At 57.0% G+C, this 26,227-nt stretch overlaps 1 protein-coding gene across 3 annotated transcripts; it reads right to left on the bottom strand.

Moving 5' to 3' along the window:
• Positions 1-723: 723 nt before the first annotated feature.
• TTLL12 (tubulin tyrosine ligase like 12) lies at positions 724-23,371 on the bottom strand. Of its 3 annotated transcripts, XR_012089431.1 has the most exons (16): positions 23,130-23,371; positions 19,369-19,538; positions 17,166-17,364; positions 16,276-16,435; positions 16,054-16,187; positions 13,100-13,176; positions 11,032-11,148; positions 10,742-10,936; positions 10,244-10,355; positions 8,760-8,911; positions 8,198-8,279; positions 5,735-5,803; positions 5,008-5,146; positions 4,319-4,385; positions 1,675-1,766; positions 724-1,283 (listed from the first exon to the last, which is right to left on the bottom strand). XR_012089431.1 is itself a non-coding variant. In XM_007976010.3 (15 exons), exons 3-15 carry the CDS (start codon positions 19,506-19,508, stop codon positions 4,234-4,236), a joined length of 1,728 nt encoding a protein of 575 aa, XP_007974201.1. In that variant the 5' UTR covers positions 19,509-19,538; positions 22,726-22,818; positions 23,130-23,236; the 3' UTR covers positions 2,854-4,233. The 3 variants fall into 3 exon arrangements, 2 of the variants coding, with proteins under 2 accessions (XP_007974201.1, XP_007974200.1); XM_007976010.3 differs by lacking the exons at positions 724-1,283; positions 1,675-1,766 and adding an exon at positions 22,726-22,818 and having other exon boundaries at positions 2,854-4,385; positions 23,130-23,236; XM_007976009.3 differs by lacking the exons at positions 724-1,283; positions 1,675-1,766 and having other exon boundaries at positions 2,854-4,385.
• Between the last annotated feature and the right edge of the window lie 2,856 nt (positions 23,372-26,227).

Here is a 26,227-nt window from a genome sequence, read left to right as displayed (position 1 = left end):
TAGCCCCACAAACACCCAGTTGGCTCAAGAGGGTGTCCGAGGCAGGAAAGGTTAGGTCTCGACTCCAGCAGACAGGGCGTCCTTGCTGGCCCAGAGCGACCAGGATTGGAGGCGTCACAGCCACTCACTCCCTCACCCCGGCTTCCAACTGGGCGACCCATGACATCTCCAGGCAGCTGTTTGGAGTAAACGAGCCAAGAACCACATGCAGCGCCCTCCATCCTGCTATTGGTCACCACACCCATGCAGCACTCAGCAACACAGCCTGCTGCTCCCTCCCTGCGGCCAGGCCTGACCTGCTGGGCGTTTTGTTTTTGGCGGCTAAGTTTGTTCAAATTGGCAAAATGTTCATAGAGAGCTTGCCATCACTCAGCAGCCCGTGGCTGCTGCCTCCTCTCCTTTCTCCCCCGACTCCTGTGTCCTCTCCCGACCCGAACCTCAAACGCAACCTGACGTTCACAAAAGCTTGGACACAGTGGCTCACACCGGTAATCCCAGCACTTTGGGAGGCTGAGGCGGGAGGACTGCTTGAGGCCAGGTGTTTGAGACCAGCCTGGGCAACATAGGGAGACTGTCTATACCATTCACTCTGGCGCACGCACACCACACCCACACCCACACCCACACCCACACCCACACCCACATCCACACACACACACGAAAGAACGAACAGCTCAGGGAAAAGATGAGCAAAGACAGTCAACTGCATTCTTCTGACAGAAGGGATGGCTCCCGCCCAGAGGCTGAGCCGCTCCATCCTGACCCTTAGCCTCCCGCTCCCTCGACTCTGGCAGAGTTTGATGCCCGACAGATCACACTCTGCAGGACCCAACAGCTTTGTGGCCACAGGCACTCAGCTGAGCTCTCAGCCCACATGGCTTTCCTGACGCTCACCGGTGCAGAGGAGCCAGCTGGGGAGCCTCTGTGTATCCTTTTTATTATTTCTGAAGTTCTCCAAGACACTCAGAGTTGTATTCCTCCAGAACTCTGTGCAGACATTAGTCCAAGCAGCGGATGGCAGAGAGGTCCTTGCTAGCAAGAAACTTACAGGCCAGGCTGTCTCCTGCTCCAGCATGCCAGTGAGCAGGCGCCATCCCCGCAGGGCACAGGGGTATCCTTTGAAGTGTCAAGGGACACCTGAGTGCATGCCAGACACTTAGGGATTGGAGAAAGTGCAACCCAGACTTCTGCCATCTCCGCCCAACTCGTGGGGTTGTTCATCTGTAGCAAATATCCCACATGGCTCTTGCTGGCCACAAAACACGCACTGCCACAAAAACGCCCTGGAAAAACGGGCGAGAGAATACATTTAGCATTTCATCTGCTGGTTTCTTTTTAACAGCCTGGCGGTTTCCCTTGCTCGTAACAGACATTACCCCCTTTTCTAAGCTGCTGTCATCCACTAGGGACTTAAGGCTTTGATGCTGAGTGGGTTTATTATTTTTTGAGACAGAGTCATGCTGTCGCCCAGGCTGGAGTGCAATGGCACGATCTTGGCTCATTGCAACCTCTGCCTCCCAGGTTCAAGCAATTCTCCTGCCTCAGCTTCCAGAGTAGCCGGGATTACAGGTGCGTACCACCATGCCTGGCTAATTTTTGTATTTTTAGTAGGATGGGATTTCAATACATTGGGCAGCCTGGTCTCAAACTCCTGACCTCAAGTGATCCGCTCACCTCGGCCTCCCACAGTGCTGGGATTACAGGCATGAACCACTGTGCCTGGTCAATTCTGGCTTTGGATGGCTTCTTAACACAGATTGACGAGGCTGCAAATGAGTACCAAGAAGAAGTATTTAGTGCGATAAACATCTCCTGGCAACTGCCTCAGCACCTGGAGCCAGCTGGTCTTCCAGCTCATGGAGTCCCTGGGTCTCTATGTCCACCCTTCCTTGGGGGTGTCCATTTGCAGTGAGCAGAGGTGCAAGGACATGTGGGGACAGAGAACAGCTATCTACAAGCACGGAAAGCCTGGACCATGTGGTCTTGATTCTGGGGGCTGTCCCAGCTGCTCCCTGGGCACCAGGTTTTAAGTGAGCTGGGAACCAGTGAGAGCACCGGCTGCTGAGCATCTGGACAGAGTCCATGTGGGCATCAGTCCTGAGGCCTCCCCTCAAAGGGAGGCTCAGGAGAGAAGCAGCGCAGTCCAGGCAGCCTGCCTTGGGCCGCTCTGTGTCTTCTTTTTTTTTTTTTTGAGACGGAGTCTTACTGTGTCGTCAGGCTGGAGTGCAGTGGCTCACTGCAACCTCCACCTCCCGGGTTCAAGCGTTTCTCCTGCCTCAGCCTCTCGAGTAGCTGGGACTACAGGCATGCACCACCATGCCCAGCAATTTTTTTTTTTTTTGTATTTTTACATGTTTTACCATGTTGTCCAGGATGGTCTTGATCTCTTGATTTCGTGATCCGCCTGCCTCAGCCTCCCGAAGTGCTGGGATTACAGGCATGAGCCACCATGCCTGGCCTGCCTTCTGAATCTTAACCTCCTTGGTCACCATGTGGCGCTGCTGCCACCCACTGACGGTGTCCATGCACCTGCCCAGCAGTGGCCTGAGGGGCTCTGCGGATGCCCCAGTGGGCAGGGTTTCTCACTGTCCCCACCCCAGGACAAGGAGGCAAGTGTGGGGAGGCCGCTATCTCTAGGGCCACTAGGACTGAGGCTCCTGGCCAGCTTGGAAACAGATCCAGCACAGAGAAATCAGACTTTGGGGTGGAGGCCTGCGATCTAAAGGCCATCTTATTTCTTCTCCCACTTTTTCTGGGTGACTTCTTGGTATTTGGGGTTTTTCAGTGACAGCTGGGGTGATAGGCCAGGTTGAGCCTGTGGCTCCGGGGTCCAAAGAGAAAAGAGGGCAGAAGTAAGAGAAGATGGCCTTTATTGCAGCACGAACCAATAAAGGGGGACTCCATGTCAACAGCTCTCCAGGAGCTGCCAAAGGCGATGGGCCTGCCCTGTCCCTGCAACAGGTTCTCCAGGGGCTAGAGCATGGCTCCCCTCAGAAAGGGCAAGGTGTGCTTGTAAACAGGGGCCCAGACAACACGGAGAAAGGAGGCAGCATCACCCGGCGCAGCTTTGCTACAAGAAAGATAATTCTTCATTTCAAAGAGGAGACACCGCCACACCTAGCCCTGCCCTCCCACGCACTGGAAGGCTCTGGAAGTAGCTCCCGCCTGCCTGGGGAGTTAGGCCACCCACTGCCCGTGAGCTGGAACCAGGCACACTGCAGCCCCACAAAAACGCTGGCAGCTGACTCCTAATTTCAGAAACACAATTAGAAAAGAACTGGAATTTTACATTTTTCTCCCATACATTAAAAAATAAGAAAAAGTCAACATTTTGACTGTAGACCCTGGTAGGTGGCATCTGACTTTAACCTGAAGTTCTCCTTGGAATCCTTTTCTGTCGGTGCTCCGCCGTCCACAATCAGTCCCAGCCCCAGGCGCCCCTTGCTGAAGGATCCTGGCCCATCTCAGACGAGGGCGGGACTCTGCAGACTGCCCAGCGAGCAGGGCAACCACTGGGAAGACAGATACCGACTTCCCTGTCGGGGCTGTGACCCTCAGCAAACGGAAAAGTTAACAGTGGCCTCCTGCCAGGACCTCAGCAGGAGGTTTGCTGGTGAAGGTCCTGGGTGAGCTGGAATGGGTGATAAGGCAGGCTTGCCTGGTGGTGGCCTCAGGCTGCTCCTGGGCCCCTGTTGCATAGAGCCCTGTGGGTGCAGTGTGGGGCCCCACACCCATTTCGAGGTCATCCTCATGCATAAGAGCAGAGACCCCGGAAGAGAAACCGGCCTGCACTGTGTGACTGACACAGGGCTCCCAGACGCTTCCCAGTGGAACCCTGCTCCCGAGGACACCTTGTCTCACTCCACGGAACCCTTCCCCCAGCACCCCTGGAAACACAGCAGCCAGGAACAAATTCTCCACGCCAGGAACGAAGCCCTTGGCTAAACTGGAGACTCATCAGTGCACGGATGGTGGTGAGGGGTGAGGGCAGGGCCTGGGGTGGTGCTCAGCCCGGGGGGCACCATCACTGTCCTGCTCTGACCCACAGGTGGGAGGAGGACGCTGTGCTCCCGGAGTGTGAGGCCGGGAGGATGGCTCGGGAGGACAGAGGCCTGGGGCTGAGGCTATGCCCAGAGCTGGTGTGGGGAGGGGCATGGGGGCCTTTGCAGAAGTAGCTCAGAGAACTGAGGTTGGAATCCTGCCCCAAGCACAGGTTTTGGGGACAGTGAGTGCCTAGACAAGGCAGGTAACGTGGCAGCCGCTGGGCTGGTCCAGAAACAAGGTGCTGAAGACGTCGTTGAAGAAGGTGGGGTGGTACCTGCAGGCTCGCTCACAGTCGGGGTTGAAGTTCACCTCCAGGATCTGCGGCTGCATCACCCGCTTTCCTGACGGCAAAGAGCACAGCAGAGAGTGAAGGCTCGGTGGCTTCACTCTGCAGGGCCAAAGGCCTGGGGACCCAGCAAAGGCTGGGGAGGCCGTGAACCTGGGCCCTGATTCCCAGGGGATGAGCAGGGCAAGCCCGGACCTAGAACTTGGGTCTCTTGACTTTGTTGGGGAGGCCTGGCCTGACATCTGCTTCTCCAGGAGAGGCCAGGGCTGCCTCTAGCCCTAGGGATGACAGCCTGGCCCTTTAGGCTTGGATGTTCAGTTTAGTAAAAAAAAAAAAAAAGCAGACATGCAGCAGCAGTGGAGAGTGTGTGGGTCTGGCACAGGGGAGGCCGGCCAGGGTGGTGTGGGTTGGGGTCAGGGTGCCTTTCACATGGGTCTCCTGTGCTGTGAGCTCTTCCCCGACACACAGGCCCAACCTGCAGCTTGTCCCCTACAGTCTCTGCACGGCAGGCACTTCCCTTCCCTGTGGGCTGAGCCAGGGCTTTCCCCAACCCAGATTCCTGGCTGATTCAAACCACAGGACAGCCTGGGGCAGCCCCCTGCCTTCTCCAGGCATGTGGCTGGCTGGCAGAGGGGGCGCCTGCTGGTTTGGATCAGGAGATGGGGCGCCCCTCTTACCATCTGGGCCGTTGTCCCACTTCAGCATGAGGTCGACGGCATACATGGCCCGGGATGAGGGGTAGTCGCAGAGGCCCAGGGGCGGTGGCTTGGCACAGGCCACCTGGAACAGCTCCGTGAAGGCCCGGAAGATCTCAGCCTGGGGACCGAGGAGGCTGAGTCACAAGGCCTGCTCACACAGCCTCCCAATGGGGGTCTGCTGCCCCTGTCGAAGCCCCGGGCCCCACATGGTCCAAGTCACCCCTTCCCACATGTTCACGTCTCTAGACCTCACCATGGCCGCCTCCACTCAGCACCTGGCCTCTTACTCCTGGCGCCCACCTTCTGCAAATCTGCCCATCTCCTGCCTCAGACCCCCTGTGGCTCCCCACTGCCCCAAGGAGTTCAACACAGCACCCAGAATGCTGCTGCCGGACATGGGGGCCCAGCCTGCGTCTCCAGATGACTGGGATTCCGCGCTCAGGCAGTGCTGCCGCCCTCTGGCTGTCCCAGGGGTGCCCCACCAGCCCCTCCAGCTCCCTCCCTCTCAGAAGCACCCACAAACGCCCAGGGTGGAAAGGGAGGGGAGCCCACGCTGTCTCGCCAGCCTCTGGGGAGAAGGACCAACTGCAGAGGACAAAGGTCCCTCCTAGCCCACACCAGCCGAGAGGGAGGAGAGCGGCTCCTGCAGGCCCCCAGGCCGGGACCCGCCCCACTGGCCTGCGATGGTGTGCAGGGCAGGACTTACCTGGACGTCCGTCCAGGGAAATTCTGGGTATTGCTTCTCAAACTCGGGGATGAACTCTTCACAGTGCACCTGCAACAGACACAGGGCCCATCACACTCCGCGCAGAGTCCACATCACGCTCCGCAGAGTCCACATCACGCTCCGCAGAGTCCAAATCACGCAGGGCCCATCACGCCCCACACAGGGTCCATCATCGCGCCCCGCACAGGGCCCATCATCGCGCCCCGCGCAGGGTCCATCATCGCGCTCCGCACAGGCCCTGCCGGGCCGGGGAGCAGGCAGCCTGCCACTGCCTGGACCAGAAGCTTCTGACATTGGCTGGGGGTTCCAAGAGCAGGCAGCCAGCCCCTCAGGGTCCAAACAGAAGGTAGGAGATGGAGTCTGGGCTCCAGGTCTCACTGCGTGACTCCGGACAAACGGATTAACTTCTCTGAGCCTGTTTCCTCCTCTGTGAAGTGGAAAAATGTGCCCTGCCCAGTAAACTGACTTTGCCAGGCGGCTGTGAGGCTCACGCGAGACACTGAACATCGAGAGCTCCAGAAACTGCAGGGCCTGAGCCGGCACCCACCCTCACACTCAGCTCAGTACAGTGCCAAGGAGGCGGAGCTCAGAACACCCCGCGGGACCCGCCTGTGCCCCGGCTCAGCACCAGCTCGGAGTGCTTGAGGGACGCAAGATCTTTTTGGCCTCAAGACTTTACCCAAAACACACCCGATGAAGGTGGCAGTCGGCTCAGGTTTCTCCCAGTAAAGGACAAGCCAGGAAAGGCCCCTACGGAAGCCCGCCATCCACGCCGTGCTGGATGCACGTCCCCAGGCACAGGGCTCCAGGAGAGGTCTCTTGGGATGATCCCCGCAGTACAGAAGGGAGGGGCTCGGAACCTGAGGGCGACTTCCAGCAACGTCCTGGGGCCCTGCTGAGGGCTCTCGGTCCTACGGAGTAGGCTTCAACACAGGCAAGGATAAGAGGGACAGAAGCAACAGGACCGCTGGGCCCCGTGAGGAGTGTGTGCTGGTACAGTCACCAGGGCATGGCAGGGCCCTTTCTCCAAGTCCTCCTAGAGGACTCCTCAGACTTGGGCAATGGACAGGAGCCTCCACGCGTGTTCACGTGCCATGGTTTATTGTTAGTGAAGACCTCGGATAACCACCTGCAGCTACACTTAGCAACAACCCTGAGCCTCAAAACATGCCACTCAGCCAACAAAGTAAGCTGCAGAAGGATCTGTTCCATAAGATGATATTGACATAAAAACCTAAGTAGGAGGCCGGGCGTGGCGGCTCATGCCTGTAATCCCAGCACTTTGTGGGGCCGAGACAGGTAGATAGCTTGAGTCCAGGAGTTTGAGACAAGCCTGGGCAACATGGTGAAACCCTGTCTCTACTAAAAATACAAAAAATTAGCTGGGCGTGGAGGCACGTGCCCGTAGTCCCAGCTACTTTAGGGGGCTGAGGCAGAAGGATGGCTTGAGCCCAGGAGACTGGGATTGCAGTGAGCCGAGATCACGCCTCTGCACTCCAGCCTGGGTGACAGAGTGAGACATTGTCTCTCAACAAAACAAAACAAAACAAAAAACTTAAGTAAGCAAAACAGCAGCTTGAGTGGTCAGGGACATACTTGTGCTGAAAAGAATCAAGACACGCCTGGGAATGACAGCTACACAATTCAGGCGCCGGGGAGCGTTGGGGCTGGCTGCATGGGGAGTCCAGGGCGCCTGCAAGGCTGGTGATAGGCAGGGTGGGGTAGGTGTTTTGTGCATCTGAAACACTCATTAACCAGCCAGGTCACAGAAGCCTTCCAGGACTTCCTTTCTTCCTTCCTGTACCCAGAGCTGGCCTCTCGCTTCTGTGGAAGCTGTGCCTACCTGTCCCCGTGCACTGGCTGGCCAGCTCTGGTTTCTCGCCCCCACCTTGGAAGGGCCTTTGTACAGATGCCCCTGAGCTCCAGGTGCTCAGATGGTGGAGCTGCCATTCACTAAGTGCCCACTGCACAGGGCACTGCTCAGCACCGTGCACCAGGGAGGACAGGAGGTCCTAGACCCGGGCAGGGTCACGGGCCAGCAGGCAGCTGGAGCAGGTGGGGCCTCTCAGCATATGCGTCTCTGTGCCTCCCGGCCCTGCCTGCCCTGGCGCTCACAGGGTGGTGTGCTTTTCCGGTTGAAGTGGCGGTGAGGATTAAGCCCTGGCTGGGAACACACTGTCTCAACCTGCTGCTGGCCACATCCCCCTGTGTCCGCATCATCTCAAACACAGCGAGTACCCGGAGGCCTACCTGAGACAACAGAGAACCCAGCCCGGCTCATCTTGGCAGGGCTAACAATCACCTTCCATAGCAGGAACTCAGGAGGCGGCTCCTGGGACCCGCCCGTGTGCCAGTCCTCCCAGGAGGCAGTGTGGGCGGGGTGGGGTCTGGGTGTGCCCTGGCCTCCGTGTGAACCTGCTCTGCACCTCTCTCAGGCCCTACCTGCTTCAGCACCACGTCCGGGTCGTAGTTCATGACTGTGAAGTGCTTCTCGTAGTCATCTAGGTCGTTGAGTGCGAAGGCCCTGGGAGACAAGCGCGTGTGGGTTCTTGAGCCAGCCTTGTCCCTGCGAGGGAGGTGCCACCCACCCAACCTTCCCAGCTAGGGGCTCAGGGCTTGGGGCAGGACCACCTGCTGCCCAGGCAGGAGCCTGTTTCCTTGTTTGTGTGGGTGGGGGAGCCCCACGGCCTCACTGAGCTGCGGTGGAGGTGAGTGAGATACTAGCTGTGAAGTCTCTGCAGGTCCATAAAAACGGCACCTGGTTCTTTTACAAAGAATGTTCACATCCATTACTGTGGGCAATGCCAGAACTCTGATGTGGGCAGGGCAAGTCACTGCCAACTACCACGAAGGGAGACAAGCTCCAAGGGCTGCTTGTGGGGTGAGTGATGGAGGGCACCTTCCAACTACACTTTCTGATTCCAAAAAGGGCCCATCGCCCACCCGCTACCTTCACCCGGTCCCCCAGCTCCCTGACCCTGGACCCAGCCGCCCCTCCACTTACCGGTTGGAGAACCGCAGCCAGAATACATCATACACGAACAACCGCAGGGGCTTCACTGACCGCAGCAGGACGATGTAGCGGATGTCAAACTTCACCTTTCCCACGTCTTCTCGAAGGAACAATACAGGACTTTCAATGTACTTGGACACAACCTGGAGGACACAGGCGCAAGCTCACTGGTGGCCCTCGTCTCCCCTCTGCTGGGCCAGGACAGAGCACTCTGGGGCTCCTGAGCACACAAAACCACGCAGGGGCAAAGACAGGGCTGTACTTTACTCCTCCTTCTGCCTTTTCAAACCTGCCGAGGTAGCCGCAAAGTCTTTTTTTTTTTTTTTTTGAGACAGTCTCGCTCTGTCGCCCAGGCTGGAGCGCAGTGGCGTGATCTGGGCTCACTGCAAGCCCCACCTCCTGGGTTCAGGCCATTCTCCCGCCTCAGCCTCCTGAGTAGCTGGGACTACAGGTGCCTGCCACCATGCCAAGTTTTTGTATTTTTAGTAGAGACGAGGTTTCACCGTGTGGGCCAGGATGGTCTCGATCTCCTGACCTTGTGATCTGCCCGCCTCGGCCTCCCCAAGTGCTGGGATTACAGGTGTGAGCCACTGTGCCTGTGCCCGGTCCTTTTTTTTTTTTGAGATGGAGTTTCATTCTGTCACCGAGGCTGGAGTGCAATGGCACAATCTCAGCTCACTGCAACCTCCGCCTCCCAGGTTCAAGTGATTCTCCTGCCTCAGCCTCCCAAGCAGTTGGGATTACAGGTGCCCCCCACCACCCCCAGCTAATTTCTGTATTTTTAGCAGAAAGGGGTTTCTCCATGTTGGCCTGGCTGGTTTCGAACTCCTGACCTCAGGTGATCTGCCCACCTTGGCCTCCCAAAGTGCTGGGATTATAGGCGTGAGCCACCACGCTCTGCAGCAAAGTCTTTATATCCATTTTTAATTGAAATGGAATATAAATTCTCACCCATAATTCCATCCACCCCCACCCCACAGCCTGAAGTCTCCATTACAATCCCCCTTGTGATGCATTTCCTGCCAGCCTCTGACAAGGTATACAGCCCAGGCGGATTCTGTGCCCTGCAATCCCAACACTGCCTCTGGATGTCCCCTCACTACGAATCTTTACCACGGCTCTGAGAGGCTCCTTGTCCAGGCTCAGCCACCTCATCCTGCTGGGTCGCCATACCTGGCACGCTATGTGGTAGGGACTTGGAGGGTAGACGCACCCAGGACAGTTCTTTTTTTAAAGACAGGGTCTTGCTCTGTCACCCAGGGTGGAGTGCAGTGGCACGATCGCAGCTCACTGCAGCCTCAATCCCCTGGGCTCAAGTGTTCCTCCACTTCCCAGAGTGCTGAGATTATAGGTGTAAGCCATCTTGCCCAGCCTGGACCTGTCCCTGAGGACCATGACACTTGGTCCCCTCTGCCCCACCTCTCACTGTCCAGCCAGGGCCCTGAGCCCCGGGGCTCCTGGGCTGCAGGGCCCACCTTTGGGGTGCTCTCTCGGTGCCGGATGATGCTGTGCAGGTTCTTGGTGACGTGGGTGTCCAGGCTGCGAGCCAGGTTCCAGGGCTTGCAGATCCAGTGGTTGTCCTCGCCCCTGGGGAGCAGAAGGGCTGTCTGGGTGGCACCTGGGGCCTGTGTTCCCACATGGTGCCACCCCAGGACACAGCGGCAGAAGTGGGTGGCCCACTTCTCCTTGGGAGCTGAGTGGGCACCAGAGAGGAGCTGTCAAGAGGCAGGGGCTTGGGGAACGAGGAGGGGTTGGCCAGAGCCCACGGAGCTGCGCTGCGGTGGAGAGGACAGCCCCAGCAAAAGCCTGGAGAGGTCCTGCAGTCCATGAGGCCAGTCGTGACATTCGGGGCCCAGAGCTCAGCTCCCACACCACGGTTTCCACAGTGGGTGCTCACGGAGGAGCAGGTGGACACAGAGGCTGGGCTGGGGGAAAGGGCCATGGAGCGTGCCGATGCCGTGTCTGAGACTTACCACCGTTCCCGCTGCTGGAAGTAGCTGACAAACTGGGGCAGCTCGGTGCGCAGGTTGAAGGTTCGGGGCAGCCAGGGTGGGCCCTCGGGGCCGCCGGCCCGGCGCGCTATGGAGGCCAGGCAGTCCTTGACAGTCAGCAGGTTCTCGCAGGGGAACTGGTTCAGCAGCACACCCGGCCTCTCCTGGCTGAGTTTCCTGCAGGGCGGAGGCAGGTGCGCCAGCTCAAGGGGTGGCCGGCGGTGCCTAGAGGCCCTGACTGGGAGGACTCCTGTGGCCAGAAGTGCCCTCACCTGTAGTCCTTGAAGTGTGAGAAGTTGAACAGGATGTCGGCGTCTGCCTCGCTCTGGGTGAGGGTGAAGCGCGGGTGGGTGAGGCTGCTGGCCACCTGCTGCACATCCGTGTAGACCCTGTGGGGAGACCCCGAGCTGGGTGACCCCGGCTCCTAAGTGTCCAAGTGGGACTCCAGCACCAGCCCTAGCTCAGGGACTCCCCTCCCTGTTTTGAAGCTAATGAGGCAGAGGCGAGTCCTGGGTTCGAGTCACGATGTTGGACAGCCCAGGTTCAGAACCTGCTCCCTCCGATCTGCCGAGGGAGGGGGGCAACCCGTACCCTTGTGACTCCTGGTTCCCCATCTTCAGGACTGGACCACACCGTCCACCTCACATTTGTCGTTAAAATTAAATGGCATAATTTGGGTGTTTATTATGTGCTAGTTCTTTCCTCTCACATGGAAAAAGGATGAACCCATGGCCTCCAATTTCACACGGGCCTCTGCCCCAGAGGAGGTGGAGGGACCTTAGGCCCCAGCCAGGTCACCACCAGACTCATGTCCCAGCAAGAGCCCCTGGGCTGCCCAGCTGGGGCAGAGGCCAGCAGGAGGAAAGCCCTCAGGCCCAGTGGAGGGGACAGAGTGGAGCAGGCTGCCTGTTCCTGGCTGGACCAAATTTAGGCAGCCAAGGGGAGTATCTGGGAGCCTCAGAGAGGAGCTCCTGTGAAGGCTAAGGCGGAACCTGCTCTGCATCTCTGGGTCCTCACCTGTGCCTATTTCCACAAGGTGTCCAGCCTGGACCTGCTGGCCTGGCCTTCCTTAACTCACCAGCCACACCTGCAGCCTCTCGGGAGGGGCCCCTCCTGGCAGCCCAGGTGCCTGTTGTAGGTGCCCAGCATGTTCCCAGCCAGCAAAGGCTCCCTGCTTTGGGGAGGGCCGGCACGCACAGGCCTGGCTGGTGTCGGGTTCCAGGACTGGAGGAGCATGGCATCCGGGTAAGTGGAGCAGCCCCATGGCATGCAGGGTTGGTAACGGGACCCCTTGGTGCCCAGAGGACGGGGTGGGATGGGGACCAGTGGTGGCCGACGCTTCTGCCCAGGAGACCCCTTTACCCACTGCCAGCATTTCCATGGCCTATTCCTATTTTTTTTTTTTTTTTTTTGAGACAGAGTCTCACTCTGTCGCCCAGGCTGGAGTGCAGTGGCGCGATCTCGGCTCACTGCAAGCTCCGCCTCCCGGGTTCTGGCCATTCTCCTGCCTCAGCCTCCCGAGTAGCTGGGACTACAGGCGCCCGCCACCGCGCCCAGCTAGTTTTTTATATTTTTAGTAGAGACGGGGTTTCACCGTGGTCTCGATCTCCTGACCTTGTGATCCACCCGCCTCGGCCTCCCAAAGTGCTGGGATTACAGGCGTGAGCCACTGTGCCCGGCTTTTTAACTTTCAAGGATGTTTTTATTTCTTTTTTTTTTAAGAAGGAGTCTTGCTCTGTAGCCCAGGCTGGAGTGCCGTGGCCTGATCTCAGCTCACTGCAGGAAGAGCCTTCAAACGATTCTTCCTCCTCAGCTTCCCGAGTAGCTGTGATTACAGGCGCCCGCCACCATGCCATACTTTTTTTTTTTTGTATTTTTAGTAGAGACGGGGTTTCACCCTGCTGGCCAGGCTGGTGTTCTGGTGTTGAACTCCCAACCTCAGGTGATCCGCCTGGCTGGGCCTCCCAAAGTGCTGGGATCACAGGCGTGAGCCACCACGCCTGGCCTCATGGGTGAGGTGTGAAACCTGGGGGGCGGAGGTTGCAGTGAGCTGAGATCGTGCCACTGCACTCCAGCCTTGGTGACAGAGAGATTCCGTCTCAAAAAAAAACCCAAAATCTCCAGAAAGCCCAGCTCACTCTTGCACTTTCCGCGGCATTTTCTCTGGGATCCCAAGAACTACTCCCTGCACTTGTCACTGCAGTGCCCAGACAGGACACAGCTGACTTGCTGTGCGCCACGTGCCATGCCCCAAGCACTGTTCTGGGGCTGTGGGAACCACGAAGCGTGGGAGGTGGCGAATGGGGACAAGTCTCAGGCCAAGGAGTGGGGGCTACGCACTTGAAGATGTGGTCGTGGGGGTGCACTACGGGGTTGATGTCAAGTGGCAGCTTCTCCTTGTTTTCCTCCAGAATGGCCTAGAAGGAAACACATTGGAGGTAGAGATGAGGTCAAGGAAGGGAGGGAAAGGCCTGGCGTGGTGGCTTATTCCCATAATCCCAGCACTTTGAGAGGCCAAGGCAGGTGGATCACATGATGTCAAGAGTTCAAGACCAGCCTGGCCAACATGGCAAAACCCCGACTCTACTAAGAATATAAAAATTAGCTGGGTGTGGTGGTATGTGCCTGTAATCCCAACTACTCAGGAGGCTGAGGCAGGAGAATCGCTTGAACCCAGGAGGCGGAGGTTGCAGTGAGCCGAGATCACGCCACTACACTCTAGCCTGGGAAAGAGTGAGAGACTCCATCTCAAAAAAAAAAAGAAAAGAAAAGGAAGAGAGGGAGGGGACACAAGGCTCCCTGCCTGGCGTCAGGTTCTATGGCCTCACGGGGCGTATGGCTGCTCCTCCCTCCCAACACCCCAAAGCCTCTAACCACCCCCTCACCCCAGGATTCTGGGGGTCCAGGCCCCTCAGGTGCTGAACAGTCTTAGTTTGGTATCAAAAGAACAAGGTAAACATTGTTGCACATCTTCTCAATGCTACCTCGAAATCACATGGGAAAGAAGGTGCTAAACTGCTCCTGGGAGGAGCCGCTTGGTCCTAGGAGCCCTGTCCGGAGCTTCAGCAGTGTGATGATTTAAAACATGGCCATGTGGATGCACATGGTGGCTCAAGCCAGTAATGCCTGCACTTTGGGAAGCTGAGATGGAGGACTACCTGAGCCCAGGCGTGTAGGACCAGCCTGGGCAACATACTGAGACCCCGTCTCTACAGAAAAATTAAATAATTAACGGGGCTTGGTGGCCGTTGCCTGGAATTCCAGCTACTTGGGAGGCTGAGGCAGGAGGATTGCCTGAACCCAGGAATTAGAGGTGGCAGTTAGCTAGGATGATGCCACTGTACTCTAGCCTGGACAAAAGCAAGACCCTATCTTAAAAAAAAAAAAAAAAAAAAAAGATGAAAACATGCCTACAAACTCTTTGACACTCTCTTCCAAAGGCAGAGCCGCATCCATCTCTGAGTTGCTTCTAATAAGCAGGAAAAGGGTGGAAGGGACAGGGTTGCTTCTGTGACAAGGCCATGAAGCCCAAGGCTTCCTCTTCACTCTCTCCCTCGGATCACTTGCTCTGGGAGAAACCAGGTGCCACATTCTGGGGATACCTGAGCACTCCTACAGAGAGGCCCACAAGGCAGGGAGCCCAGGCCTCCTGCCAACAGCCAGCACCAACACAGCAGGCATGCACATATGCCGTACAGAAGCGGGTGCGCAGCCCAACGGGCAGCCTGTGTACCTCGAGGGAGACCTGAGGCCAGAGGCACCCCACTGAGCCACTCCTGAACTCCTGGCCCACAGAAATCGTGTGAGATAATAAATGTTTGCTGTTTTAAGGTGCTAAGTTTTAGAGTTACTTGTTACTCAGCCACAGCTAATCGATACAGGCAATCCTGGGCCCAGAGCACAGACCTGATTGTGAAGGGTCAAATGGGAAAAAAACAAGGACACCTGGCCTTGTATCTTCTCCTTTTCCTGGTCAGAGCAGAGCTTCCCAAGGAAAAACACGAACTTTTAGTTCATGTTCCATTAACAAACAACCCCAAGACCAGGAAGCGTTTGTCCCTCCAGTTGCATCCACAAACGCATTCACTTTTTCAGGCAAACGTGTACTAAGCACCTTCCTGGTGCAGGGGCTCCGGGAGGCTTGTAAGCACCCTTTGAACCAATAAGACTGACTGCCTTGTTTTTGGCATGGTTGGTTCAATCATCACTGACTTAGACCGAAAGTGAAAGGAGGCCCCCCCTACAGCCCACCCCTGCGGTGAGGAGTGCCCACACAAGCACACGACCACTCCACGCGCCCACTCATCTAACCCTTCCCACAACCCTCCGAGGCACTTAGTGAGTGCTTGGTGTGCAAAAAGGACGACTTCAGTCACCGTGGGGCAAGCCGGCAGCCTCAGCCCACAAGCCGCCAGGTCCCCTTGGTTCTGGACTCCAGCTCTTCCACCTGCTGTGTGACCCTTGGCAAGTGATTTAACCTCTCTGTGTCTCAATGTCCTCATCCTCAGTAAAATGAAGATAAAAACAAAACTGTAAAATTGTAAGGAACTGAGTGGCATATGGCCACAAAGTACTAAGCACAGGCTCCCCTGTAGGCTGGTTCCAGCCTACGGAAGCAGCAACAGATGAGAGGGGAAGGGGAGGAGAGACGGGTCAGGGGAGGAACCCCCTACCCAGCCCTGACTGGTCCTGGAGGTGGCTACGTTCCCATAGGCTCCTCTTCCTCCCCTGGCACTGGGGCCTCGCCAACTCTGGCTCCCTAACCCGCCAGCCTCTTTGTATGGGGCCTGGATGAGCTCTTACCTCCAGCCAGGCACTTCCAAGTGGCCCAGCTGGGTCCCTTGGGGCCCTGAGCGAGACTGAAAGCACTTTTGTTATCAATTAACAGTGACCCTGATGGTAACTTGCAGGCCTGCTGAGTGAGGGAGGCACACGATATGTGAACATAGGGTGTTTCTGTGCCTCGGTGAGATGAGGACGGGGCTGAGTGGGGTTCATGGCCAACACCAACTGCACAGCCCCCTCCTTCCTGAGGGAGCAGCATGGACCCTCTGAGGACGGACACCAGCACCAGGTACCCTGGGATCTGGAGCCCCAGTCGCACATCCACAGGCAGCTTGTGTTCACTCTCTGAGCTCCTCGTCTCTCAGAGGCTCCCAAAACTCTCTATGCCTCCCATGGTAACTGGCTCAGGGCCTGGCACCCGGCTGGGGTTCCATAATATTTGGTGTCTGCACAGAGAACATTCTGGAAGCTACCAAGCAGACAGGCCCGGGGGTGGAGGAGGGCCGCACCTGGTAGTGCTCGGCGGGTGGCTCAGGCGTGCAGGAGCTGAGGTCCAGCATGTCGGTGGGGGCCCAGGGCAGCAGCATGCACTTCCGGATCAGGGGGTCTGTCTCTCCGTAGGCAAAGTCTCGGGTCACCTCCTCTGTGCCAAGACATGCGTGCTCATCAGAGAGGGTGACAGGACACTGGGCTGAGGCCCCTCTTCCAGGGTGGGCAGGTGCTGGACTTACCGCCAGTGTCCAGGTCCCTCAGGGGCCACAGCAGCGTGTAGGCCAGCTGCTGGGGCATGTAGAAGAAGGGTGCCGTGGCGAAACTGGGCACGTCCGCGTGCTGGATCCGTGAACCGAACTCGTCCATGATATACCACACTGGCATCTTCTCCTCGGCTGTCTGCAGACAGAGCACATGTGGTACTCCTCGCTCACCCGTCCAGCTACTGGAACTCCCTTCCGGAACCCAGACATCGAGCACCCATCAGCCCACAGCTACCTCTCTGATCTTGGAGGCCCTCTCACATATACCCCAGGCCCTTTAGCTAAGCTAGGGGCTCCGGGACAGCAGCCCTGCCTTTGCAGACCGGGACACAGGCCTGGGTAACGCAGTGTGACAACTCGTGGTAAAAGGGTGTTTGGTAACAAGGCACACAGCCCGGCACCCGTAGGGTTGTATCTGGGTTTGTGGGTAATTGGGGGGTGGGGGGAGTAGTCTTTGAGCTCAAGGAAGGCTCCCTGGAGGAGGTGACATCTAAGCTAAAATCATGAGAAACAAGCAGGAGTCTTTTCCTGAACTAAGAGTGGTGAGGGGCTGGAGCACAGGGTGAGTCCGCAGAGAGGCCAACAGGGGTGGGTGAGGGATGGTTGAGGGCTTTTAAGAGAGTGACAGAATCACAGGCGCCAGGAAAGAGGCAGTTGAGTCATCTGGGCCCTCTGAGTTTAGGAGTCTGAGAGGGCTGTGTCCTGCGAGCTCAGAGGTCCCCAGGATAGCATGCTCCTTAGGAAGCCACAGGAGAAAGTGAGCTATTTGCTCTGGAGAGCCCCTCACCCGGCCTGATGGCACAGGGCAGCAGAGGTCTGTGCCCATGCCTGTCCTCCCCGTCCCCAGGGCCCAGCTACCCACTCACCCCATGGGCCAGCTGGTAGGTCTGGTTGAACTTCCACATCTCCTCCAGTACCAGGGCCACAGCCTCCGCACTGGGCAGCTCACCGTGGAACTCAATGCCCATCAGGTTGGCCATGCGGTGCAGCAGCCCGGGCACCTGCTGCAGCTGCTGGCGTGCATGCTCCACACGGCACGTCCAGGCATGGTCGATGAGGAAGATGCTGCAGGCACAGGCCACAATGTGAGGCTGCCGGGCAGGCACGGGGCAAAGGGAAGTGGGGGGAGGAAGAGGCCCAGGGCTGTGTTGGGACCAGGACTCAAGCTTCCTGAGATTTGGTCTACCGGGTGCCATAGTTATGCCCAGTTTGGACTCCAGTGGGCCTGGGTTAGGTGCTGGCGCTGCTGTTCACTGCCTGTGTGATCCTGAGCAAGCGCCTCCTCCTCTTCAAGCTTCTCAAACAGGGCAGCAGGGGTGTCTACCGCCTGTCACCAGGCTGTCACAAGCAGCAGATGAGACCAGATATGTGGTATACCCACTGTCCACCAAGCACTTACAATAAACACACCAGCAGTCACTAGCATGAACCTGGACCTCGGGCCACTGCAGGGCTGGCCCATGCTTCCCATCTTGCTGCCTGCAGGCCGGGCACACCACAGCTGCTCAACAAAAGCGAAGGCTCTACACGCCGGGGGCCAGCGCAGGCAGACAGCACGGGGGCCACCACACGCCTCACCCATGCAGCCAGGTCTTCTGGAAGCACCAAGGCTTTTCTGTGGGAGAGGCTTCCAGTCCCCGCACACAGGACACCTGCAGCTGAGCTCCTACAGAAGCAGGTTGGGGCTGTAGCACAGGACGAGCCGTCCCTACCCTGTAGGACACAGGGCTGACCATAATCCTCCCAGAGCCCTGCCGGATTAGGAGGCACCAAACAGGTGCCTAATGGGCAAAGCAGTCCCCAGCTTGCCTCCGTCTCTGTCCCCTTTTTAAAATGAAAGGGACAGTCAATGTTCCAGTTCTTAGGCTGGGGGGCAAGTTCAAGAGTATTTATCTTCTTGTGCTTACATGAGTTTTGTTGGCCCGTCTTAAATAAGTGGGTTTACTCTTGTGCTTGTGCTAGAGTGGGTGACCACAGGACGCAGGGCAGAGCCAGGCCTTCGGGGTGACCCTTGGCACGTGCAACAAGGGGTGCTGTACAAAGAGAGGTATGGGGATGAGGATGGAAAGCTTGTTGGGGCCTGGCAATCAGGGGAGACTCAGGGGGATGAAGGCCTGGAAGCAGAAAGGCCCAGAAGCAGGTAGGGCTGAAATGAACGCTCAGGCTCCAAATCCAAGACTCTGGATTCCCAGCCTCCCACCACCCCACCCACAGCACGGCTGGCAGCGGGTTCTGTGGTTGTAGGCCTGAGAGAGAATGTGAGCTGGGAGCTCCACGGGCAGCCACTGCATTGAATTCACCTGTTCCTGGGCCTGAGCGGCACAAAACTCACTTCACTGAACCTGAAGGGGAGGGTGAGCCCGAGCACGCATGGGCGGGGGTGCTGGACTCTCCATATTTCTGGGGTGACTTGCCCACTCACAGCTGGAGGAGGAGGTGGGAGAAGCTCTGCAGAAGGGACCAGACCCCTGCCCAAAGAGCTGTGCATGGACACAGGGGCTCGGCAAGTTTCTCCGAGGGTCCACAAAACCTTTGGCCGACGGGCCCGCAGGCCTGTCCTAGGGATAGCCACTCTTGGTCCCTAGGGGCAGGAAGCCTGGGGTACAGTCTCAGCTCTGCCCTAACTACTCCATGGCCCTTGGCAAGGCCAGGCCTGCTCTGGGTCTCAGGTCCTCAGGTGTTCCAGGACCCAGCCCAGATTCCAATTCAGCAGGACCAGAAAGGGGCTGTGACCGGGGAGGGTAAGGCTGACCTGCACCCTTAACCTGGAGGGTGACCTCGGGCAAAACGAACTCCTAATGCCCTGTGGCAGGACCTCTGTGACAATGACACTTCTGGGAGAGGCTGTCAGGCCACAGTCCATCTGGTCACCATAAGAATGCTTTGTGTTGCCATGGACACTACTCTGAAGCCCGGATGGACACACCACTGGCCACATGTGCTTTTGCCACAAAGCCGTCCTGAGGAAGATGTCCAGCGGAGGTGCAGGGCCCAGGAGAATCTGCATTACTGCATCTCCGACCTTCCACCAGGTGAAGGTCATGGTGGTGTCTCTGGCCAGGCTCCTACCTGTTGGGGTTGGCTGCCTGGAGCCCGCTCTCCCTGGTCACGATGACCTTGTAGCACAGCTCGCTCCCCGGGTTGGGCTGCTTCTTCCGCACCTCCCTGGCGGCCTCATCCTCCTCCTCTTCTACTTCCTCCACTTGCATGATCCCAAACACTTCCCCAGCGTCGAAAACCTGGGGGCCAGAGCTCAGGTCAGCAAGGGCATGGGCAGGAGACCCTACCCCTAATGCCTTCACCACTGGCTCCAGAAAGCCACCCAAGGTGCCACACCCAGGCCTCAAAGACAAACTTGTCTCCTTCAGAGGAGTGGGACCTGTTTAATGCAACTACACACAGTCTTATGGGCAGGCAGATTGAAGCTCCTGGAGATTTCAGGGTCAGAATGGGGACCTAACATACCCCACCATCGCCTGAGCTGTCATCCAGAGCCCCTTGTCCCATGGGATGCTGTGCATGGAGACGGGACCTCGAGGACTGGCTGGAGGTATCTGTAGTCCACCCTCTTCACATTACGGGGAAAGAGAGGCCCCAAAGGCAGAGAAGTCAATGGAAGAGTCAGGATCTTGGTGGCTGGGGGCACACCCCAATGTGCCCCTCACAGAAGAACCCTTCAACACTAGGACAGCTGAGTCAACTCACAGAGAAGCCTCCTCCAGCCCAGCCCCATCCACTCCAGGCCAACAGGAAGCGAGGCCCCAGGTCAAGGTGGGACGGGAAGATAAGGGCCTTGGTCCTGCCTCACATGGCTAGTCAAGCAGGCAAGTGACCTCTTCTGGTGTGCGTGGAGCAGAGGGGTCCCTGACCCAGCCACACTCACGCACTGTCTGCCACAAGCCGGCAAGGGGGGCTTCCGGGCACATTCTGGAGTCAGGCTGTGTGGGTTCAAATCTTGGTTTCACCACTTCCTAGACAAGTGACCTTGAACAAGTTACTTAACTATCCTGTAGGTGTTTCCTCATCCACACAATGGGAATAACAGAACCTCCCTCTGAGGACTACTGGGAGGATCAGATGATTCATACCCAGAGCTCAGAGTGGGACCCGGCCACAGCAAATGCTCTATAATCTATAAGCATGGGGTGCCATTGTTACGCTTCTGAGACTGTTTCTTCACCTGTGAGAGTGGGTGTCATCCACCTTTCAGGACACTGACGGAATGAAATCAAACAGCATGCATAAAGGCCTGGCACACAGTGGAGGCTCAACAAAGGCCAGTTCCTCCTGATAACCTATTTCCCACTACTCGATTAAAAACGGCAGTTGGAAACTAGTTAACTACTCAGGTGCAGGCAGCTTTTATGCACCGGGCAGGACTTGCCCTTTGGTGGCATGAGGATGAATCACTCATGGTCTCGCTCAGGGAGCTCATGGCTGAGTAAGTTCTAGGTCACCTGAGAGTATCAGGTAAATTGCTCTGGGGCCTGGAGGGCCTGGGAAGACTTTATGGATGAGGAACCATAACCAGAGGGAAGATTTAAACATGAGGCCACAGGGTGAGGCTGGAAAGGAACTCCAGGCAGAGGGAAGAGTAAGATCGAAGGCCTGGAGGCAGATAGCCCAGGGTGGAGCAAACCAGGGGTCACGTGAGAGACAAGGCATCTGAGACAAGGGGCGTCCAGTTCTCCTTTAGTCCTCAAGGTGGGTCTGGGGAGGCTACTGCCTTCTCCAGTTTAGGACTGGGGGGAGGCTCAGAGGGCTGGAATCCAGACCTCAGGCTTCCGCCCCAGTACCCCAAATCCCCAGGGGACAGTCTGAGGCTGAGGGAGACAGCCTGCCTCGGCTTCAACCCAGCTGTGAAATGGGGGTAACCACAACCCCTTCATGGCAGGACTGGAAGAGTTTCCCAGGAGATAAGGGGGGTGGTTTCTTGTGCAGACAGAAGAGTAGACATTTTAAAAACATCTCTTCGGCCGGGCGCGGTGGCTCACGCCTGTAATCCCAACACTTTGGGAGGCCGAGGAGGGCAGATCATGAGGTCAGGAGTTCGAGACCAGCCTGACCAACATGGTGAAACCCCATCTCTATTAAAAAAAAAAAACTAGCTAGGTGTGGTGGTGCACGCCTGTAATCCCAGCTACTTAGGTAAGGCTAAGGCAGGAGAATCGTTTGAACCTGGAGGCGGAGCTTGCAGTGAGCCGAGATCACTCCACTGCACTCCAGCCTGGGTGGCAGAGCAGACTCCGTCTCAAAAAAAAAAAAAAATCTCTTCCCCATCCTTTCCAGGGCAGCCAGCCTAAGGTGAGGCAGGAGGGCTGATGGCCAGGGGTAGAAGGGCCCACGGCACTGGCAGGTGGTGCTGCTGTTTCTGGCGGCCTCCCCCAGCAGCAGCCGGAGGCTTCCCTCGGAAGAGCTGCAAGTTTGTGTCTGGTAAAGCAGTGACTCAGCTCTGCCCTTAATGGCTGGGGAGGGTCACGTAAAAACACTTGCTGCCCCTTAGTAGGGCAACAGCAGGCAGGGCAGCCTGGGCAGGCGACGCGATGTGGTGGCGACCACCCTGTGTGCCAGGCATATTTCTCATGCCACCTCCCATCCCTCCAATACTGTGGGAGCCAGCTGGTGTCTCACCATCCCCTTCCCGGATGGAGAACAGGACTCAGATGGGGGAGTGACTGCCCGAGGGAGGGCGTGCTGCCATGGAAGCTGGCTGGGCAGGAGGAGCTGGTCATTCCCACTGTGCTCCTTTCACGCAGCACATGGGAAATCTTTTGTCCTCACGAACAAACCACGGTCCCTTCCACCCAGCACAGGCCTGGGACCAGAGTGGGCCTCGGAAAGCATATGGCAGAAGTGAGGGGCAGAGGAAACTCTGTGACACTGTAGCATAAGGAGGTGCCACTCACTGTCCTTTTCTCGCAGGAAGGTTCTTAGTCCAACCAGGATTACACAGAGAAAAACTGGCTCAGAGACCGTAGGGTCTGGCCAGCAGCCAGGCTCAGGGACTCCTAGCTCCCGGCCCGGGTCCCTGTTCTTGGCTCTTGGGGTTCCACTTCATCACTTGCGCCACTTGGCTCATCTCAGTCGGGGAGGCGGCACCTGAAGGAGATGCCGGGTCCCAGCTAAAGAAAAGACCCCCCAGCCAGCCCGGGAAGGCGCTGTGGCTTCAGCCCCTGGGCACACAATCAAAATCCAGGGCTCATCCCCAGCCAGGACAGTGGGAAACGCTTTGGAGTGGAGGCAGGTGAGCAGGATGGGCCGTCCTCACAAAAAGGGAGAGAACCTAGAGGCTTCTCGACCTTTTCCATTTTTCTTTAGATTTCTCCTCCACCTCTCACAGCCTGTTTTCTTTAATCTGCAAGATGAGGGGAACCCGAGGCTCAAATAAAATGAAAAAACACTGAATTCGGTGAACCCAACACTTACAGTCACACAAATTCACGGGGTTCCCGTTGTCCCTGTGAGGCAGCGGCTGAAAGAATCCCTCTGAAGGGACCCTCGGAGCCGCAGTGTTCTCATCTGTGAAGTGGGAGAGATGAGTTTCACTCCTCAAAGGGCTTTGTGAGGCTCGCGTGTGTGGAGGACCTAAAGTTTCCACCGCAGCCCCCGGCCGGCCTCGGGCCCAGGCAGATCAGGGCCGCAGGTACCCTGGTCTCCTGCTGTCACTCCTCGGCCCCCAACTCCACGCCGTTCCAGAACTGCCCAGAACGCGGTCGGGGTGGCTCAGCGCGGCTTCCGCCGCCCAAGAGCGCCCTTTCCTGCCCCGCGCCGCGGGCTCCCGCCGCGCTCCCACCCCGGCAGCCGCACGTGCCCGCCGCCCTTCCCCGCACCTCGTGCTCCAGCTTGTGCAGGAGGCGGCCCCAGTAACGTTCGGGGACCCCGGAAGCGCGCAGCGCCGGGCCGTGCAGCGCCGCAAACTCCGCCAAGGCCTCCGCGCCCTCCTCCGGCGTCTGGCCCGGGCTGCTAAGCTCCGCAGGCGGGCGCTCCGGACGCCGCTCGGCCTCCATGGCGCCTGCACCCGCGCCGACTCCAGCGCCGCCCGCCGGCCCTGCCCTCCCGCTTCGGCGCCCGCGGCCGCCAGCACCTCCCCCCGGCCCCGCCCTCCTCCCCACCGCCCCCCACCCCACCCCGCCCCGCCCCGCCCCGCCCTGCCCTCCTCCCGGCCCCCCTCGGCCCCGCCCCCCTGCCGGCCCTCCCCGCCCCGCCCTCGTCCCGCCCCCAACCCGCCTCCAGCCCGGTTCGCCGCGGCCCCCGGGCAGGCCCTGCGCGTCAGCGGGCGCGTGCGTGGGCGCGCGAACTTGCGGGAAGGGGGCGCGCGCCTGCGGCGGCGCCTGCGGTTTGGCTGCCGCCGTGTGCGCACGCGCACCCGATGGGGGCGGAGCTTTTCTCGCTCATCCTGCGGCGACTCAGGGGAATGCCGGGAGGGCGGGGTGCCTCTGTCCGGCGCTGTCAGGACAGGAAGAGGCTCCACCTACTGCCCGGAAGGGGGAACCGGGTGACGCGGCGCTGCTGTTCCTGCACCAGGCACACAGGGCTCGCAGGCCCCCGCCCCCGGGGAGTAAGGAACTCTCGATTCTTGTGAGTGCGTCACCAGATTTGGATGCTGCAAAATCGTGGCCCTTCTCAATTATATTTGGATTCGGAATGTCAGTTGATCCAATTAAGACCAAGCGTACCCGTCAGAAGAGTTTACTCCTACATGTCGGGATGTTGAACTGGGGATGGTGGCCGCATCTGTAGTCCCAGTTACTCGGGAGGCTGAGGCGGGAGGATCGCTTGAGCCCAAGAATTCAAGTCCAGCCTCCGCAACATAGCGAGACTCCCTCTTTAAAAGACAAAAACAGTTCAGTTACACACTTTCAAAAGACATTCTCTTTTGAACTTTCATTGAGTTTTATTGCTCCATAGGGATATATTTTAATGTCTTCCTGTTTGCAATATTGTAAGAATTGTAATTTGCTAAAAAAACAAAGGCTGAGAATTTTTTTTAGTTTCAGATGCTATTTTGATAACATGTTTGAACTGAGTTTGAACTAAATGCGCCAGTTCAGACTTGTTCAATTCCATTGTAGGAAGCAGGTGGGTCTGCAAAGGCTCAAATTTCCGAACTCAAGTTGGCGAGGGCTGCAGAGAAAAGCATTTTATTTATTTATTTATTTAGAGACAGAGTTTTGCCCCTGTTGCCCAGGCTGGATGGAGTGCAATGGTGCAGTCTCGGCTCACTGCAACCTCTGCCTCCTGGGTTCAAGTGATTCTCCTGCCTCAGCCTCCCAAGTAGCTGGGCCTACAGGTGTGTGCCACCATGCCTGGCTAATTTTTTGTGTTTAGTAGAGACGGGGTTTCACCATGTCAGGCTGGTCTTGAACTCCTGACCTTAGGACCTTAGGTGATCCACACACCTCGGCCTCCCAAAGTGCTGGGATGACAGGCGTGTGCCATCGCGCCTGGCCTATTTTTTTTTTGAAATGGAGTCTGGCTCTATCGCCCATGCTGGAACTCCACCTTGCAGGTTCAAGCAATTCTCCTGCCACAGCCTCCCGAGTAGCTGGGACTACAGGTGTGCACCACCATGCCCAGCTAAATTTTGTATTTTTAGTAGAGACGGGGTTTCACCATGTTGTCCAGGCTGGCCTTGAACTCCTGACCTCAGGTGATCTACCCTCCTTGGCCTCCCAAAGTGCTGGGATTACAGGTCCACGGCACTGCAATGGCCTTTTTGTTTGTTTTTTGAGACACAGTCTCATCTTGCTCTGTGGCCCAGGCTGGAGTACCGTGGCGTGATCTCGGCTCACTGCAACCTCTCTCTCCTGGGTTCAAGCAATCCTCGTGCCTCAGACTCCCAAGTAGCTGGGATTACAGGCATGCACCACCACACCCAGCTAATTTTTGGATTTTTAGTAGGGACAGAGTTGCACCATGTTGTCCAAGCTGGTCTCAAACTCCTGGCCTCAAGTGATCCGTCCACCTCAGCCTTCCAAAGTGCTGTGATTACAGATGTGAGCCACCTCGCCCAGTCAGAAAAACATGTTATTAATACTATCACACTGAAGTACTTTTCTGAGGAAAAATTTGATCTAAGAGAAGAGTCATGATTTACAGGATGATATGTAAATCCACTTCTGCAGATCCACTTGTTGTTTTCAGGCACAGTCTTAAAATAATTACTAACTTTTGATAGATGTGATGCTTCTGAATCAGAATTGTATCATCTTGTTTGAGGCTGGTGATCTATCTTTGACCTCCATGATGGAAGGTAAATGTTGACATTTTGTGGAAGTTTCACCTTCATAATCAACTTTGAGAAATCGAAATTCAGAACTTAATTTATAATGAAATATGAGTTTCTGGAATGTTTTTGTTTTAGTTTATTGCTCCTGAAAAAGTTATATTGCACAGTAGGAATAAAATACTAAATATTAATGTATGAACTAGACTTATACCACATTAAAGGGGACAAAACCACCATGGCCACAAAAGTGTTCAGCCTTCTCTATACAATGTAGAGTGGAACCATCGCCTCCATTTCCCACACATTTCATTTACACCTGACCTATAATTTCCCTAAGGCTCCATGTATCTTGCAGGACACAGAACAGGCACAACTCAGGTTGTAAGTAGGCAGGGGCAGCAGGATCTCACTGTGACTATTCAGTAAATAACAATATTATATTGCAATTAGGTAAGAAATATCTTCTTCATAGACCTGATCATTGCAAAATTCCATCTATATATATTTTTTTTCTTTTTTTTTTTTTTTCTGAATCAGGGTTTTCCTCTGTCACCCAGGCTAGAGTGCAGTGGTTCTATCATAGCTCACTGCAGTCTTGAACTCCTGGGTTCAAGAGATCTTCCTGCCTCAGCCTCCCAAGTAACTGGGAGGTACACTAGCTGTGTACCACTACACCTGGCTAATTAAAAATTCCTTTTG

This window comes from Chlorocebus sabaeus, chromosome 19 (genome assembly GCF_047675955.1).
Source record: "Chlorocebus sabaeus isolate Y175 chromosome 19, mChlSab1.0.hap1, whole genome shotgun sequence".
Taxonomy (NCBI): Eukaryota; Metazoa; Chordata; class Mammalia; order Primates; family Cercopithecidae; genus Chlorocebus; species Chlorocebus sabaeus.
Note: the sequence above shows the minus strand (reverse complement) of the source record. Positions and strands in the feature narration are given on the sequence as shown.